The following is a 19,607-nucleotide window of genomic DNA, read 5'->3' as shown; positions in this document are numbered from 1 at the left end:
TGGTTTTCTAGTTTCTATGTTTACAGCAGCATTTTTTCTCTATTGTCTTCTTTGCTTTGAGCTCTCTTTAGGATTCTTTAGTTAGTTCATTAATCTTTGTGCTCCCCATTCATGGGTTTGAAGAAGTCTTTATTCTTTTATTTGTTCATATATTGGGAGTTGGCCTGTTGTGACATTTTCACACATCGCCCCATTGCAAATGGGGACCCCCTTGTTTTTGCTTTTTAGGGTAGTGTTTTGGCATCTTGGGTTTTGTCGCCGATCTCTCACCTTTACAAATGAATCAATTTTTTATCAAAATTTGGAGAGGTCATCAAATCAATAAGGGGAGAGTATGGTCAAAAGAGCATTCTGATGCTATGGATGTGCTCAAATAGGTCAAAGGAGTAAAAACGTCATTTTCCGTGATCAATTTTGACAACTTCCTATTTTGTAACAAAGTTGTTTTTTTTTTGCTTTTAGTTTTTCAAAAAGTTTCATTTTTGGCATTTTGGGGCCAATCCGAGAACCTTCTTTTTTGTTCTACTTTATTTCTAAAAATAGAAATTTGCTTTTTTTCTTTTCCCGAGATCATAGGTAGTTACTGAGTCAAAAGAAGTGTAAGGCCATGAGAGTTCATTGTCAAGAATTTTAACAAAAAATCACAAGAAAAATGGCTAAGTATGGAGTTTCGACCAAGAATCCTCAGTTCCATGGAAAAATTCCTATTTCCAAGCAAAATCCGCTTCAACCATGGAAAAATTCCTTGGAAAATTCCTGTTTCCAAGCAAAGTCTGCTCCAACCATGAAAAAAGTCCCTGGAAATTCCTATTTCCAAGCAAAAGTCCGCTCCAAGCATGGAAAAATTCCTTGGAAATTCCTATTTCTAAGCAAAGTCCACTCCATCCATGGAAAAATTCCTTGTAAAATTCTTGTTTCCAAGCAAAGTCCGCCCTCCTAGAATAGAAAATTCCTTGTTTCCAAGCAAAGTCCGCCCTCCTAGCATAGAAAATTCCTTGTTTCCAAGTGAAGTCCACCCTCCTAGCATGGAAAATTCCTTGTTTCCAAGCAAAGTCCACCCTCCTAGCATGGAATATTCCTTGTTTCCAAATGAAGTCCGCCCTCCTAGCATGGAAAATTCCTTGTTTCCAAGTAGATTCCGCCCTCCTAGCATGGAAAATCCCGACTTAGTATGAAGTCCGCCCTAGCATTCAAGGAAATTCCTTAACCAAGCATGAAGTTCACCCTAGTGAGGATAAAATTTGGCTATGTTGATGAATGTAAAAATTCAAATCAAGACATGAAGTTTACAAGCAAGAGAACGTTTGACTTGGTGTTCAAAACAAGACTAGATTCATTTCCAAAAACACAAAAAAGTTAAACTAAGTAAGAGTTCGCTTTCTTTATTAGCATGAGCATTGGCATTTCATTTTCTCACAAATCGCTTCTCAACACTAAAAGTTGAAGCTTAGGAAACAATTTTTTTTTAAATTCAAAGCAAATTTCAAAGTAAAGGACAACTTCTAAGAGAACTCCAGGCCAATTTCTAGACTTGTAGACAAAGTTGAAAGCGATTCCTTAAAGCAATATAAGAAATTTTATCAAAATTCTCAAGTTTCCTAAGGATTGAAGGCAGATTTTTTTCAGAATTCCAATTTCTTTCAGACTTCAAGGCAACTTCCAGTCAGAATTTCTAATTTTCCAGACTTGCAAGAGAATTTTCATTTCAGATTCTTCAAATTTTACTCAAGACCATCTTGCGTTTTGTGCTTTTATGCAGATTCGAAGAAAAACTTTTCACAATCAGACTTAATTTCAATTTCCAAGATTTCATTAAGTCTGATTTTTAGTTACAATTACAATTTCTAGAATTTTATAAGTTAAATCAAAATTATCCTTTGAAATTCCATCAAACTTTGCACTCCAGGTTGGAAACAAACATCAAACGCCCTATTTTTTTTAACTTAGAAATTTTCATGTTTTTCAGGTGGTAGATGTTGACTCAAGAAGGGATTTCCAAAGAGGTGTTGATGAAGTTCAATAGCAAACAACCGCAACTAGAGTCCAAGATTGTGACAAAATGGAAGAAGGTTGAGGATACCAATCTTAGCCACGTGGACCTTGAAGACTTCAAGAAAAGAAGGCAAAGAAATATTTCTTAATCCATAAAGATGGCACAGGATCTCGTTTAGTACAGGTGGCCATTTCAAAAGTTGACAAAACAAAAGAGGACATCACTCATGAACATTACGAGTTAATGACCGTGGAGTTAGATCCTCCTACAAAGGAGCAAGAAGTCGGGGAGTTATATGATTTCAGCACATGGTATCACGCCTTGGTGGCTAGAGGAGAAGTCTTGGAAAAGATGAAGATTGATGGTGCCAGAATAGAAGAAACAACCAAAGTAGTCCAAGACAAGGTCTTTGTCACAGTCTCCAATGTGCTTGAGCAAGAAATTGTTTGAGACAACGATGTGAATGTAGAGAACCAGAAAGACAAAGTTCAAAACAGCTTCTTCACTTCTACAAATCCAATCCAGAAGTAACATTTTAGCAAGGCATCCTCATTTATGTCCTTTGAGGATGGTTTTCAAAAGCTAGAAATAGATTGGACAGCCACTTTTGCCACGTGAAGATAAGATGGACTTGATGGAATACAAGATCGACATTATGCCAAGTGTCCCAATGGAAGAAATAGATCCCATAGTGACCAGGTTCATTGAATTTGCTGCCAAAGAAAAGGATAAAGGACGCCCAATTCTAGAAGAAAGTTGGATTTAATAGTTGTTTATTTCTCATTGGTCCATTTTGGATAATTGTTGTAGCTTGCCCTAATAAGGGTTTAATGTTTTAATCTTGGCTGTTGAGCTTGGACCAATCTGGGCCATTGCTTTGTAATGGGGTGTCTATATAAACCCTCCTCTTTTCATGTGTAAAGAGAGAGATTTCGGAGAAATTATTGTAGTGATACTTCTTAAGTAATAGACATAATTCATTGTTCAAAATGTTGGTGAATCTTTGTCTACTTTTGCAAGTTAGCATGGTTTCTCGGCTCTGATTAGAATAGATTTAATTTCCAAATTGATAGATTGAATGAAGGATTTGATAAAATTGCTTAATGTGGATTGTTGTGTTCATACTTTTTATAATTGGATGATTTTCAATTATTTTGCATAGTTACCTTGAACCAATAAATGAAAATTTAACTTCTATTGCTATATTCATTGTTCAATATGTTGGTGAATATGAGTAATATGAAAATCTTTCGAATTCCTTAGAAGATAGCACCGTTCTTGTGTAGTTGTTAAATTTGGCGAAAAAAGGATTGGTTTAAATTCCACTTTTGCAATATCTGTCTCCAGAGTTCATAGGATTAGATTAGGATTAGAATTATCTTCCCAAACCCTCACCCTTTTGCCCTTTTTCCAAGTCTTGGTAAAAGTAGGATCAAAAGAAGTTATTGCAAAATTATTTCAAAAAAAAAGAAAGTCAGGAATCAGCAAAATCCTTAGATTGATTAGTTCCTCGAACAATTATGTAAGTCCCCCTTGAGATTACCAGCAAATCACAATGAACCAACTGAGCCTATCCATACGAATTTGGGAACCTTGGAGTCATCTTTGTGATAACACAGTTCAGCACATAGAAGATTTTGATCAAGAGAGAATAGGATATCTTTGGGTACTTTATTCTGAGCTGAGTGTGCATAAAATCACACAAGCTTAAACATAATTTATGTTCAAAAAAAAAATCTGCTCAAACATAATTCTCAACATTTGAACCTACTCTTTAGAGGAGTCAATGTCAATGAATCAGATTTATGAGTTCCACTTGAAACATTGTCTGTATATGAGTTATTATCACGGGAACTTGACTAAACTAAAAATGGCAGACCTGAATTCCTATTACAGTATGTCTTAAAAAATGAGTTCAAATAAGCACTATATTAAAATCTAACCTACTATTTGGTAATCTAGCAAAACTTTAAAACAAGACAAGTGGTTAATGAAGCAAACAACAGTAGTTTAGATGAGGATAGATGTATACTCTCCTGGATCACAAATGTTCCACTGCCAAAAACAAATGGCCTGTTTTTACACACTTTTTAAGGTTTTTGAAGTTCATGCCATCTGGGGTGTCTTTTAAAGCATTGGGGTGTACCTGTTTTGTCCCTCAACAAAGCATAGGTAAAAAACAGTCCAATTTCAGTTGAACACTGCATTTATGCCCCTAACACATTAACACGGTCAAGATTATCATTTATATCATTTAGCAACCCAACTCCTCATATTAGTTCCTCCTGTTACCTTTTAGTCTTAACATCAGTAAAATATTAAATGCCTGCCATTAAACATCAATATATGTCTTGGTGCATGGCTTAGCATATTTAGTGACATCATACAATGCACAGCATATTATCTATATCAAATTTAAGAGGATACAACAGGGAAAAGTAAGATAAAGAAAAAGGCCAAGATGCTAAATAAACACAGTAAGTGCTCAACTATTTTATTCTCATTCTATATGCATAAATAGCAAAGGTTGAGGGGCCAAACCGCAAGTCCCAAAATCGAAGACTGCCACCATGGCCACCCGTAACAATTATATTTGTGCTTTCAGTATCACTGCAGTGCAAGAAAATAAAGCACCAACTGAATCATTTATAACACACTACCATTTTCTAAAAAGAAATTCCATCTTAATTTCACAATAAAACTTTGCAATCAAGATGTGCGAGCTGGATTTTTACATCATCCCTATAACATGTCAATTTCTAAGATTTGGGATGCTTGAATCCATTATGTAACAAAATGCAAAGTAGATCTCCCATTCATAAAATAGCCACAATATACATACCACCACCAAGCATAATTACAATTTTCAAATGGAAATATAACCATCCAAATAAAACATCAGTCAAGTAAGATAAGACCATAATAATATTATAAGAAAATGCAACCAACGTCTTGGTAAATATTGGAGTTCTATTGAACAAAGTAGGTATATAAAATTGAAATGTACACTAGGATCATCATATGCATACAAAGATAGCATAGCTTCCTAGTAAGGAATTATGTCCTTCAGTTCTGTAATTCAAGCACTGGGCCACACTTACCATATAAAAATGCCAAAGTTAATAGTGAAATCAAGCTTAGAATGACTTTCATCTTTTTAACCACGTGCACAGATTTTTGTTCTAGGGAAATAAGACTAGGCAGCCAACAAATATTTACCCAAAAAGTAGCCATTGGAGATGCGATATCCAAGTTTTATGTAGAACTGTCATATTTCTAAGTTCTAGAAGAGGGAGAAATTATTGGTATGCCTTCCATACCGCCTCTACCTTCAACTCCCAATTAACTTAACAGAAGTAACGGTAATTTACATGGGGCCTCTAATGCAGGAGGATCCTAAAGGTCAAGCAATCTCACATCCCCCAAAAATATTTCTTTATTTGTTTTCTATTTTTAGTTTTCCATACACGAGAATAGCTTGCGGGGCTTTTGTGTTTTCATATTAATTTTCCATGCACGAGATTAGCTTGTGTGGCTTGTATGTTTTGATGTCGTTTTGTTGTTGTGATTGTTAGGGACAGTTTTGTTGTGAGTGGACCCACACAACTCTTGAACTTTTCACAAATTACTCTTTTGCACAAACCCAACTAAACTGCATTGTTCCAGCACCTTGTGCAGGGTTTGTGAGTGCAAATTTAGGCCACGCATCTTGCAAGCTACCACCCAAGATTCTACACAACCTCTGCAGTTTATAGCATTAATGTGCAAGTTGGCAGATTGTCCTTGATCATTGTGCGAGTCTGTGCATAGACTTTTATTTGTTGCTTACCACTTTACACCATTCTTCTTCCATGTAAGCCTTGTGAAAATTTCTCAAGTGTTAGGCAAACATGACTATGAATTCTAAAGGCACTATCTGGTGATTATATCTACACATAATATTTTCTTGTCACTATATGTTTCCATGCAGTTTTGCTAAGATCTCAGTTGTATGCAAGCCTGACAAGCAGATTTATCTGTCATATCTGCAAGAAAGTATTTCTTAAAAAACCACCAATTGTCGATTTCTGTCATCAAACAGCAATAAATTGATCAAAATCTCACTTTTGACAACAGATCTGTTGGCCTTTTGATATAAAAATCATCATGATCTAAACATTCTTTTGAGAAAGTTACACTCACTTCTTCATATGGCAATCATGCTAGATCAACAACAATAGGCATAACCGTTCTAATTTTTTAATCGGTTAATGAAGGTCGAGTGTCAAATGTTATCTATTATATAACCATGTGTTTTCAAGAAGAATAGGCTCAAATTTTGGAGTTCAAGTTGTAGAATCTCCAAGTCTTTTATAAGAGTTACAAGATTTCGACTCAGCTTGGACTTCTCAAGCTGATTTTTGTACATGGACTCCACTTAGACTTGGCAAAGACTCAAATTGAAAAACTATGAAATATAGAGATTTTTTATGGATTTAAAGCTTAGTCACAAGAATCAACCTCTAAGAAAACTCAGCAAGCTGATTTCTACAATGGGCTTGGACTTAGCAATCAGACATGGCCAAGACTCAGCAAATTGAAAACATGATGAAATATGAAGACTTCTAAAGAATTAAGCTTTAATCATCCACCCTTCAATAAATATCTTTTAAAGGCAAAAATAATCAGAAAAAAGCTACTTTGATCACATACACAATATACATCAATTACATGACTACAAAAGTGGATTCCGAATCTTTAGCTAAAGGAAACAACACGTGTATGTGTGCATGCATGTGTGTGTGTGTGTAGTCAAATGTATACAAAACTCATGGATTATAGAAGCCATGGCACCAAAACAAATGTCAAAACTAAAGTTATAACTATGGCTTAGTGGAGAAGCATCATTTGATCCATAGTTGTATAGCAAGTCCTATGTGTGCATCTCAAATAAGATAAAAAAGGAACTCAATCTTATTGTTCAAATCCAAGGTTCAACATTAACATAAAAGAAGGAAAAGTTATAATTTTTAAACTTCAGTTATATCCTCAACAGACTTTTATATTGTTGAAATCTCATCCAAGTTGCCTTGCATATATATTCTGCAAAAATGTCCCCTTGCACAAGTCTATAGATTCAATCTCAAAGATTATCTTCGCTCTAAATTGAGGATCAGATACCATTTGCTCTATGAATGAGTAAAGTCCTCTCAATCCCTCCTTGTCCAACTTGAAATTCAGGCAAAATTGGAATGTTGGACTCAAGAAATAGGCAATTACAAGTAAGGGTTTGTGAATCTAATGGTGCCATCATCAATCAATGATGTCCTATATACAAGAATATTTATCTTCAACCACACTATAAATGGATCTACTGGCCTCCTTCTCTCTCTTCATGGTGTCATATATTTAGCCCATTGAGCTTCGCCACATCAACAACTAAAAGCTCTATGAACTGTGATTCTTATTAGACATTAACATAAATAAGTATGAATGAAAATAAACATATATAACAGAAATATGAATTTGCATCAATAATCTCCTTCATAGAAACCCTAAAGTTGTACTTACTGAAAATCTAGTCAACCATGTCAGCCCTTGCATTGGTCATAACATATGCAGATGCAAACCACTCCTCATTTAAACATGTGCCCCAAGGTAGCCTTTGACTGAAGCAAAAATTGTAATGTACTAAAATTCATTGCAAAATAGGTCATTACAAGATGCGCCAACTCTTTCTTGTTCGTGTACTTCCTCATTAAGTTGAGGACCCAAAGATAGTTGGGTATGTACTTGAAAATGATTTTACCATACTTGGGTTTGTTCATAAATATATCAAAATAGCTAGGGTTTGTTCTATAAATCTAAAATGAAAAAAATATACAAATGTAGAAAACAAATGAAACTAAAAAAAAACAACAAAAAAAAGCATTCAAAACATGAAAGCACCTCTTCATATTTGCTTCAACTTGACAATGGGCTGCTCCAACTAAATGATGGCTCTTCCAATGCATTGTAGGCTTCTTTAGGTGCACCAAGGGTTGCTGTAAACCTACCCAAAAGGTATTCAATTAATGTTTTCTGTTTAAGTTGTCTGTTGATTTTTTTATGGCAAGTAATTTTAGCTCCAATACTCTTTTTTTCACTTCCTTGCTTGAAATTAGAATGAGTATGGTTTTAGAGCCTTAAAGGTCATGTTTAAGTATTAGGTTTTATCTTTTTGTCTTTCTTTCCTTATTTTTCTATTTTTACATTGCAACTAGGTGGCCAAGACTTGTCAAACAGACTTGTTGGGCCTCGATTTGCCCTTCTTGCCTCAAGATTCACCAAATTTCTATGAGTCTTGTATCTACGCTTTCACTATGCATAAGTCACCTTTAAAGAAATGATATATTTATCAAATAGAAGCTACTTCACAAGCATAGTTTGATCAAAGTATTTTTCTGTGTGTTGGTGCTCAAAGTTTTAGGCTCCCAAATCACTAAAGGCATGCCTTGTCTTGAGTGCTTGGGGTGTCAAACTCAAGGCAAAGACTTCAAACTTATGGCCAAGCAAGGCAGCTTGGACCAGCTTACTAAGGTGGGTAAGTCCTTCAACTTTAGACTTTGCTAGGCCAAGGGTGGTTTCCCTAAGATGTGTTAAATACAATTGAGAAATGGACATAAGTCTTGATACAAACCATACCCAACACATAGCATACCCCAATTCGTCTATCATTAACTACCTGTATGCTAATTTTCCAATGCAAGAATCTGCACCTTCACAAAGCAAATGGACTATCATACAAAGTGTCTAAGGATGTGGTTGTGATAACCCCTCAAACTTGCAGAAATCTAGATGTAATGTCTTTGTCATTTACACTTGTTTTGTTGGAAAGTTGTTGTCATTGATGTCAAAAGAGATTTAATATCAAGACGAAAAGAAGGATCAATATTGAGTCTCAAAGGTGAAAATGATTTAATATTGAGTTTCAAAGGTGAAATGATTTTGTTTGGGGGCTGTTTGTTTTATGTATTTTGGCACCTTGTTTTGAAGCATAAAAATCAAATTAATTTCATAATGGGCCAACCCATGTCTAGTGCCCCCCCTTTGCAAAAATAAATAAATTAAAGTCTTTTTAGAGGCCTTCTTGCATAGGCTGACCCCCTTTGGTTAGGCGCCCCTCTCTGCCAATTAAAAGCAATAAATTAAAATTGTTTTGGACTGGGCCGACCCTTCTTGGAGGGTCGCCCACTTTGAGTAAAGTGACATATTGTGGGGTATAACACAAGGGAAGAGGGAGATGTAATGAGCAAGAAATAATTGAATATCTTTCTATATTACAGCAGATCTAAAGGAATAAAATCAAAACTTTTGGAGCAGATTTAAATCAAGTTTATAGCAGATCAAAAAGCAAGATCATGGCAGATTTATGAGCAGAAGTTGTTAGAGATTATAAGTAGATTTATAAAAGAATTTAAGAGCAGATTTATAAAGGTTATTGGAGTAAGTTTGGACCAAATATATGAAATTTATTGAGGTAGATCTAAGAGACATATTGAACAGATATTGAGGCAGATTTTGATGTAGTCATGAGCAGATTCGTGAAGGAGAATTAAAGCTGATCCAAGTAGAAGATTAAAATAATTATCATATTATTCATATGGAGGTTGGTGCCTCCTAATTGAGGAGATTGGCAGGTTGGTGCCTATCATTAAAAGAGGTTGGTGTCTCTTGTTAGGTTGGTGCTCAGTTGTGGGGATTGGTGTCTTCAGTGGGTTGGTGCCTATCAATCATCAAGAGGGGATTGGTGTGTCCTATGGGTTGCGTTGTGACGTTATCACACATCACCCCATTCCAAATGGGGACCCCCTAGTTATTAGGCCCTCTTGGTCTTTTGGCCTTTGTTTGTTGGGTCTTTTCGCGGCAGTCTCATCAATCTCGTCGTTTTGCAAGTGTTTGGGGGTCAGTTTGATCAAGTCTGCAAGTCCTTTGAGTGAATTTGGCCAAGTCTGGACACTATTTTGTCCATTTTACGGTTTTGCCCTTCATACTTGGATTTGAGGCCTTTACTTTAGGGTTTTTGAAAACTGAACATTGCATTAGAACCAGGACCCTTTAAGGAACCTACACATGAAATTTGAGCAAATTTTGAGCAACTCTCTCTTTTTATAAAGTTCCTATTTTTTAGGGATTTCACTGCCTCTCGGATTGGTCTAATTTTGCCAAAAATCAAGCTTACTATTTTTAACAGTTTCTATTTTTAGTAAGTTCTATTTTTAGTGTCTTTGTGTCTTGTTTCGCCCTGGTCCTAACATTTTGAAACACTTACTATTTTGGGAAAGTCTATTTTTGGCAAGTCCTTCACAAGTAGACATTGCCGACTGAACAATCTCGAAGAATTGTCTAAATCCAAAAAGTTTGAAAAGGCAGGCCACTAATCAAAAAATGGCTAAGTATGGAACTCCCATTCAGAAGTGGAAAGCATGGAAAAGCCTCTAAGTCCTGTGGAAAATTTCTTCAATTCCAAAATGGCATCCTGATATGGAAACGATTGAAAAATGACTAAGTTTGGATGGAAAACCAAGCAAGAATTCCTCAAGCAATGAAATCATGCCAAAACTAGGTGAGCTCTAAAATGAGGCCATGGAGGAATTTTCGTCCATGGCAATTTTTCCATGACCTAGTGGTTTTGACGCTCTAACATGAAGTTGCGCTCTGAAATGGGGTGGTGGAGGATTTTTCCTCCACCCCTCAAAATTCCTTCACCCTAGTGATTTGGTGCCTAAATGAAAAGGGGAGCACTAGAAAGGGTGTGTGGAGGAATTTCCCTCCATACACGAAATTCCTCCTCCATGCCTAATTTCCGCCCAATCCAAGAGTTGGGCGCCAAATGGAAGGTGTCAAGGAAAGTTATCGAGGGGTCGAATTCCTCCAGGATGCAAAGTTCACACCCAGGACAAGGAAAGAAGATTGAATCCTAAGGCATCAAGGAAATGCATTCAAATTGAAATTCCTCCGTGAAGTGGAAATAGCGCCCAAGGCCAGTTGAGGGCACCAAATGGGGGGTGCCATGAAAAAGTCAAGCCAAGTAAAATTACTCCATGCCAAGCATCCAGCGCCCAAGATCAAGAAGGGGCGCCAATTCTAGGGTGTCAAGGAAAGACAACACAAAGGAAGAATTCCTCCATGATGGTGTTTTAGTGCCCAAGCATAGTTGAGAGCACTGGAGGGGGGGGTGTCAAGGAAAAAACAAGAAAGTTGAAAATTCCTCCTCAAGGTGAATTCCACACCCAAGTTAGAAGATCAAATTCCATGGCATGGAAAATTGGAGTCAAGGAAGAATTGAAAAGAAAATTCCCCCCCAGGATAAATTTTGAAAAATCAATTTTCGAGCATCAAAATTCATCCAAATTTCAAAAAAAAAAAAAGTTTAGCTAAGTGAGAATTTTCCCTCTCCTAGACCCTCGAACCCTAATTTAAAAAAAAATTCCTAAAAAACAAGAGATGTTGAAAATCAATGAAAATTCTTCTCCAAGACAAGGAAAGTTCAAAACTTCAAAAAGATTCTTCCTAGATGAAAGATTCTCTCTCCAAGTATTTTTCGCCAAGTGGCAGTCGGGTCAACGCATGTTGAATCAATGGAGCATCTTTTTGCATTCAGTCGTCACATTTAAGGCATTATGGCAGATTCTTTTTGCATGCAGCCGTCGCATATGGAAATGATGTTGCATTTATGACATAATGGGGTGATTTTTGCATGGAGGAATATTCAGTGCATGTTGGGTGAACTTTGTTTGCCCTCTCGGGTGAATAACTTAAGACATAAAGAACATAACGCAGACTAATGCCGTAAGTATCAGACAAAGTATATTAGATGTTCTCTTCATAATAAGTGTATGTTACAAGTTACATTCCGAAGTATAAAAGGGTACCGAGGGGGTGCGAGCGCCAACCGTCGCACCGCAACTTCCACCCCTCGGTTGCCAACTAACCAAAACAATTACACATAATTAACTAATGTTATTCTTGTGTACAATAATGCCGCCAACATCATCCCCCCAAAAAAGAAAAGTCGTCTCCAGGCGACTTACAAAAATGGAGATAATCCAACCTATACAATATATCTGAAAGACTAGGGAGGGGGCTGAGAAAGCGTCCCTGAAGTAGAAGTGTGAGAAGTCGGTGTCTCGGTCGCCAAGCGGGCACGGAGCTCATACACCTACTGAGTACGTGCAGCCACATCCCGTTCCGCCACCAGTACCTTCCCTAAAGCTGTCTTCACCATGTGTGCGGCTTCCAGCAACTCCTTCTCTTTTGTATCCACTGCCTCCGTCACGCAGACCAACCGTGTCTGCTCGGCTGCCAGGCGAGTCTCTACCTCGGCCTTCGCTGTCCGGGTCTCAGCCGTCTCTGTGCGGGCCATCTCTAGCTGTGCCAACAACTGCGCCCTCTCAGCTGCCCATGAGGCCTACTGACTGGCCACCTCTCTCTCCAACCCTACTCGGGCAGCCTCCCTGACTGAAGACTCATGCTGTGTACGCCTCAATGTATAATAGGCATCCCGGTAGACCTGCTCGATCTCGCGGACCACTGCCGTCACCCGACTCTCCACAACAGGGTGACGCAGCCTCCAAGCCTGGAGCATCTCCTCTGTCTCCGCAGTCAGCCACCCCTGAGACTCAAAACAGGTAGCAAAGGTTGTCGAGCAGCCCACCCGCATAAACTGTAGGACTTGCTCTAGCTCCACCACCACCTGCTGCAATGCTTGCATCTGGGCGGCGGCCACCACCCGCCTGCCCCTCGTTACCATATCAGCCATGTCAGCGAGATAGGTCTCAACATCCTCCCCCGTCTGTGCCAAAGACTGGGAAATCCCTGGTGGAACGGTCACTGCTGTATCCTGCTGTGAAGGTACCACCTCCGCCACCGAAGGTGCACCATCTCCTAGTGCCTGCCCAGTAGAGGCAACCTCCCCTGCCTCGTTCCCAACTGTGAGTCCATGTGCCTCCCCTGACGAGTCATCCAAGTCGACTACCTCCGCTCTAGTCTCTCGACACGGCGAGAATACAACAGCTCCCTCTGGCTGTGCCAGTGTCATCTGAAACCGCTGTGTGAGCCAGCTCTGCATAGCCTCGAGGTCAGCCCACATCTCCGTGACCGGGGGATGGTTCGCTGTCGTCGGCTCCTCCAATAACGAAGCAGAAACAGTCACCACAGCGTCACTACCCACGACGTCCAACCGCACGTGAGGCTCAGTATCCTCCACCTCCGTCGGCCCCTGCTCCTCAATGCCCACTACCCGATGCGGTGACTCCTCCGTCCCTGACTCTGCCATGTCCTCAGTAAGTGCCGCTGTGGTTGGGCCTGACGGTGCTCCCTGGTGCTCGTGCTGGAGGGGACCAAGTGTAACAGGCGTATGGCTCTGCCCGAAGGCCGGAATACAGGTGCCGCCTACTCCAGATGCTGGCACAGTCGTGCCCATCAGTAACAGAGGTGGGGCAAACCGGACTCGTACAGGCTCCTCCGTTGCCTGACTGCTATCGTCCTCCGAATCCTCCGTGCTGCTGGACTCCCTCCCGCTGTCAGGCTCCCCTGAGGCCGAGGCCCTATCCACCGCCCGTTTCCGCTTCGCGGAAGAGTGTCCAATGTCCAAGTGCCTCCAATACATTATTGGAGGCTCTCCCGCTGTCAACGGTCCCTGTGGCCGTACCTCCAACTCGTCCTCCGGCACTACTTCCCGCGTGGCCTCCAGGAATAACCCTATAGCTTAATGAGGCATATAGAATGTGCGATGCTGGAGCGTCAAAAACTCATACATACGCTCTGCTAGTAACGCTGCCCAGTCATATACGATGCCATTCATCAGTCCATTTATCAACATAATCTGAGGAAGGGCAATGTCCGACGCCCTACCCGACCCTGTCAATCTGCTCTTGATGACATCCATAATGCATCTCCAGTGGCCCTCCGCAACAAAAGTCTTACGGATTCCGCGACTCTTCGTGGCTCTAGCCACGCTGTCCAACTCCACTGTGGTCAAATTCCGGGAGACTAATTTAATCCACCGCTCCTTCTCCTCCTGTGTCATCTTCTTAGCCTTCAAGTCTATTTTCTTGCCCTGGCTGCCCGGAATTCCGAATACCCTCATGAAATCCCTTGCTTTGAAGGATATGGTGACATCCCTCCGGAGGTATTCAAACGTGCTGGTGCATGTATGCCTGTCGAAGGTGTACAACATGAAGCGTAGGGTACCCTCGTACTCCTGGATAGGGAACAAGGGCATCCGAATAGCCCACTCTACTTGTGCCTTCCGGAGGTTTTGCTTTACTAGGTCATTATCGGGGGTGTCCTGCCACCATTTTCGGCATTCTAATCCATTCAAGCCCTCGAAAGTAACATTCTGTGGCCTCACTATGTTTTTCGCATTTGCCGCAGCCTGTGGTGCTTTCTGTTTTTGTTTTTGCCGGGCGCTGGCATCCATGGTGCCGCCTGCAACACGTACTCCTGAAGCTAAGATCTTGATATTGCTACCTCTATCCTTCTGGCTGCTACTAGAAGAAGCGTGCAGTTGTTTCTTCCAACTCCTCTTCCCTGCTGAATCCATCGATCTCCCTGTAACTGATTTGTTTAGAAAAAATCTACCCTTCGTAATGGCCCTCTTTTTTGGCTGCCGCCGGGCGGCTGCTTGGTCTACCTGTGGCTCTATTCCTCCCTTTGCGGCTGCTGCGCGTAACCCTTGCTGTTTGGTCTACCTGTGGTGTGGCTGCGTGGGATTGTGCGAACTTGGTCTGGTCGTGCGGTGCGTCCCTTTCCCTGGCTGCGCGGTGATCTGCCTTCGACGGTGTGCGGGGTCTTTTCCTTTACCCTTCGCGCCTCGCGATGTTCGGTGTCTTTTCCTCCGCGGGGGTTTTATTGCCAAAGTCGGGCTGTGCGGTGTGCGGCATGGTGGCTTCTTCCTTTCCTCGGCGGTGTGCGGCGTGGTGGCTTCTTCCTTTCCTCGGTGTGCGGCGTGGTGTCTTCGTGCGGTGTTTTATATCCTTACGCGGCCTTCGGTGGCTCCCACCGCACAGTGTGACCACCGCACGATGGTGTCACCGTCGGTGATTCCACTGCACGGTGGTGCCACCGTCGGTGGTTCCACCGCACGATGGTTCCAGCGTTGGTGGTTCCATCGTACGGTGATGCCACCTTCGGTGGTCCCACCATACGGTGGCCACTTTTTTTTTTCTTTTTTTTTATATATATATATTTTTTTCAAATTTTCTTTTATATATATATATATTTTTTTTTTTTTTTTCAAATTCCCTTTTATATTTTTGTTTTCAAGTTTTTCAATTTTTTAGCCGGCTGGCTGACTGGGGGGTCCCGGTTCCCTCCGTTCGTGATAGATTTTTAATTTCGACCCATTGACTGCGTCTGTTATCTCCTTCCCGTCCAGCGTCCACAACTTTATCGCCCCGTTCGTATTGACCTCACGTATTCGGAAGGGCCCTAACCATCGGACTTTGAATTTCCCCGGTTTAATTTCGTTCCTCCTGTTGAATTTTAACACCAGCTGTCCGGGAGTAAAATTCATTCGCCGGAGATGCTTGTCGTGCCACACCTTCCGTCTTTGCTGGGTTGTTTCTGTCGCCCACTGAGCCATCATCCTTCGTTCGTCCAATTTGTTCAACACGTATAGCCTCTCCCTCAGGCTTTCCATGTCGCCAAGGCGATTATCGATGGCAATCCGTAGACTCAGTACCATGAATTCAACTGGCACCACGGCTTCTTGTCCATACATTAGCTGGAAGGGAGTCTGTCCAGTAGTTACTTTGTAAGTCGTTCGGTATGCCCAAAGTACTGACGGTAGGCGCCCCTCCCAGTCATCCCTCTCCACTCCGCAAGACTTATATATCATCGACATTATTATTTTATTTGTGGCCTCCACCTGGCCATTGGCACGTGGGTAGTACGGACTTGAGAATGAGTGAAAAATCTTGAAGTTTGATGTCAACCGGCGTATGACATGGTTCACGAAGTGGCCTCCTCGGTCACTGGTCAACTGAATAGGTATACCATATCGCGTAATGATTTGTTCATAAATAAATTTTGCTGTGCTTACTGCCGAATTATCATGGAGAGCCTTAAGAGGACCCACAAAGTCGAGTCCCCATCGCTCAAAGAGTTCTTGTGCATGCGACGGGTTGAGGGGCATGAAGTCCCGCTTCAGAGGTTTGCCCGCCCATTAGCAAGTGTCGCACCTCACGACCCACTCCCTGGCGTCGTGATATACCGTTGGCCACCATAGTCCTGCGAGAAGCACCTTTCGGGCTGTGGTGTCTGGACCCATATGTCCACCTGCGGGCCCTTCGTGTGCCTCCCTTAGTACACTCGAGACTTCTTCCTCCATGACACAACGCCTTAATATCTGGTCCGGCCGCATTTTGTAGAGTTACCCGTTAATGAGCGAAAAAGTCCTGCTCCTTAATGCGAGCTTTCTTCGTTCCCCTGGAGGCATACCCTCCGGAAATCGGGACGTCGATAGGTACTCACCAATCTTTCTGTACCATGACGGGAGTACGGCTATTTGGAACAAGTGTGCATCCGGAAAATCATCATTTACTCCCTCTGGAGGTTCCCCCGACTTAATCCGCGACAGCTGGTCGGCGATGACATGGCTTCGCCCAGGTCTTACCACAATTAAAAATGTGAACTCCTGTAGTAGCAATAGCCAACGACTTATCCTCCCCTGGATAATGGGCTTGTTTACTAAATACATGAGTGCCTGGTGGTCTACGTAAAATGTGAATGGTGTGGCTAGGAGATAATGACGGAATTTCTGTACGGCATAGACCATACCAAGTGCTTCACGTTCTGTGGTACTGTAGTTCTTTTCCGCCTTCGAGAGCAACCTGCTGGCAAAATAAATGGGGTGGTCCAGCCCGTGTCCTCCTACTTGGGCTAATGTAGCCCCGATGGCATAGTTTGAGGCATCCACGTGAACGTGGAATTCCTTATCCCAGTTCGGGTATGCCAGTATGGGCGCTCCCATCAACCTTGTCTTCAGCTCTTCGAAGGCCTTGCTCTATGGCTCCCCCCCAAATGTATGGTTCCCTTTCCTTGTCAATTGATCCAACGGGTGGGACACCTCCGCGAAGTTCTTGATAAACCTCCTGTAGTACCCCACATGACCAAGGAAGGACTTTACCCCCGTGATGTCCGTAGGAGGTTCCATTTCTACTATTACTCGAATCTTGTCCGGGTCCATTTTCAATTCTTCTTTACACACAATGTGTCCCAGCAATCTTCCCTGTGGTACCATGAATCTACATTTCTTCGGGTTGAGGGCCAATCGTGCCCTCCGACACCTCTCTAGGCACTCTCTGAGAGTTTTTAAGTGGATGTCCTGTTCGCTGTAAATCGACCAATCATCCAAGAATGCTTTGAAGTTCTCCACCGACATCTTGTCGAAGATGTGCAAGATGATGCGCTGAAAGGTGGCAGGCGCATTGCATAGACCGAAGGGCATTCGGTTGTATGCGTACACACCGTCCCCCACCACGAAGGTTGTTTTCAGCTTATCTTCCTCCGCGATGGATATCTGGTTGTAACCAGAGAACCCATCCATGAAGGAATAGATTTCATGTCCAGCTACTTCCTCCAAGATGCTGTCTGTGAAGGGTATGGGAAACGGGTCTTTCACAGTGACAGCGTTTAGGCACCGGAAGTCTACACAGATCCGGATCTGATTGGCCTCTTTCTTGAGGGAAATCACAATGGGGGACACCCATTTGCTTGTCTGCACTCTGAAGATTATGCCCGCTTCCAACATTCGCTCAATTCCGTCGTTCACTCGTACAGCATAATTTTTGTTCATTCGGTACGGCCGCTTCCTCACTGGCTGGGCTCCCGCTACCAATGTTATTCGGTGCACACATAGCTCTGGGGGCACGCCCTTTAAGTCCTTGTATGTCCATGCAAAGACATCCTTGTATTCAACGAAAATTTTGAAGGCTGCGGCCTTCAACACTGGATTCCAGTCATCTCCGACAAGGATGATCTTGGGGTCACTTGTCTCCCCGAGATTCATTTCCTTTAACTTGGCTTCCTGATACTTAATAGGCTCCCCCTTCAGGAATTGGTGTGCCGGTGTCTCATTCACTGCTGCCTCCCCTTCCTTATACTCGCCATATTCTGGGGGAAATATATCTGGTTCTTCTTCGATGCTCAATACGTTGCACGAGGGTGTAAATAGTTCATAATCTCCCATTTGCCAATGGAAGAGGCCATTCAAGGAGTCCCCATCGTCCCCTGAGCATGCTTCCAGTTCTAACACCCCTTCATCACTGGGCTCCATGCGGCATCTATTTCCACCCTCCGCTAACTGGTGTCCCTCAGATTCTGAGTCGGAGGAAGAGGCTAACTCCTCGCTCACCATCTGCATACGGAGATCGATTACATACTTCCTCCCGACGTTTTCCAAAGAAAGGGTATTCCGCTTCCAGTTACGGTTCGCTTTTGCTGCAATGAGCCACCCCCGCCCCAGGATGGCGTCATATCCTTTCTGCTTTAAGGGGATTACCACAAAATCCAGCACAAATGGCTGCATGCCGACCATCACTTGCTGGCCCATGAGGGTACCTGTTGAACACTATATTTGAAAAAAAAAATCTTCCCAAAGGCGTGAAAACTAAAAGAAATCGGCCAAAATATCATATCGAGCATCTCAAAAGGAGTTTCACCGAAAGAATACTTTCATCGAAATAAAGCATGACGTGTAAAACACTATGTAAAGATGTCTTCGGCGGAATATCACTTTCGATAAATGAAGGAGGCCGCTCATCGATACTCTAGTTTCATCGAAAAGTGAAAAGCAAAAAGCGATTTCGAGGAGATACAACTGCCGAAGAAATTCGAAAAGCATTCATCGAAATGCAAACTTCATCGATAATATTCTATCGAACAGAAACAGAGGGGTTTTATCGATAAAGGGGATATCGAAGAAAAAAGACTTTCGAAGAGCTTGCATGAACTTTCACCGAAGAACAGAACTCATCAAAATATGATTTCGATGAAACTTGCGAATGACTTATCGAAAGAAAGTTCATCGAGGAAAAGATGATTTTGATGAGACTTGAAAATAGTTTTCCGACATGGGCTATTCGCCGATGAAGTGATATCGAGAAAAGTGAGCTTTCGATGAAAGATCAAAGTATTCGGCCGAAGACAAGGGTTTCATCGAAAACTCGATTTACGATCATTTCAGTTGAATAGTACTTCCCGCAAAAGAGTTAAAAGCCCAAGTGAGGAATGTCACATCTGCAATTAAGTTTAAACATTTCAATAGCCGTTATAGACGCAGAGACATTAACTGTGCACAAGTTGCCCATGCAATTACAGCTGAGCTGATCGAATCTTCATAAAAACCAGATTGATGCTAAGAGATTGAAAATTGCAAGGGATTTGCTGAAGTTCGTGAACGACAATCAGAAGAGTTAGACAATTCTCCAAGTGTGATTTCTTGTATTTACTGAAATTATGGAACCTTCTTCTTCTTTTAAAAAGAGTAGAAAAGGGAAAGAATTAAACCCTGAAGAGAAGCCCAAAAGACAGAAAAAGGAAGGTAGAGCTTTGACTCAGGATTTACTAGACCAGTGCCCGACATCCAGTG

General features: G+C 41.7%; 1 protein-coding gene across 4 annotated transcripts in view; it reads right to left on the bottom strand.

Moving 5' to 3' along the window:
• LOC131079459 (uncharacterized) overlaps positions 1-19,607 on the bottom strand; it is a 314,514-nt gene that overhangs the window by 99,635 nt on the left and 195,272 nt on the right. For all 4 annotated transcript variants that reach the window (XM_058017422.2, XM_058017420.2, XM_058017419.2 and 1 more), the window contains one exon: positions 4,535-4,603. In XM_058017422.2, coding sequence (XP_057873405.1) covers positions 4,535-4,603 — 69 coding nt within the window. The remainder of the gene's footprint in view (positions 1-4,534; positions 4,604-19,607) is intronic.

The sequence above is a fragment of the Cryptomeria japonica genome, chromosome 8 (assembly GCF_030272615.1).
Source record: "Cryptomeria japonica chromosome 8, Sugi_1.0, whole genome shotgun sequence".
NCBI lineage: Eukaryota > Viridiplantae > Streptophyta > Pinopsida > Cupressales > Cupressaceae > Cryptomeria > Cryptomeria japonica.
Note: the sequence above shows the minus strand (reverse complement) of the source record. Positions and strands in the feature narration are given on the sequence as shown.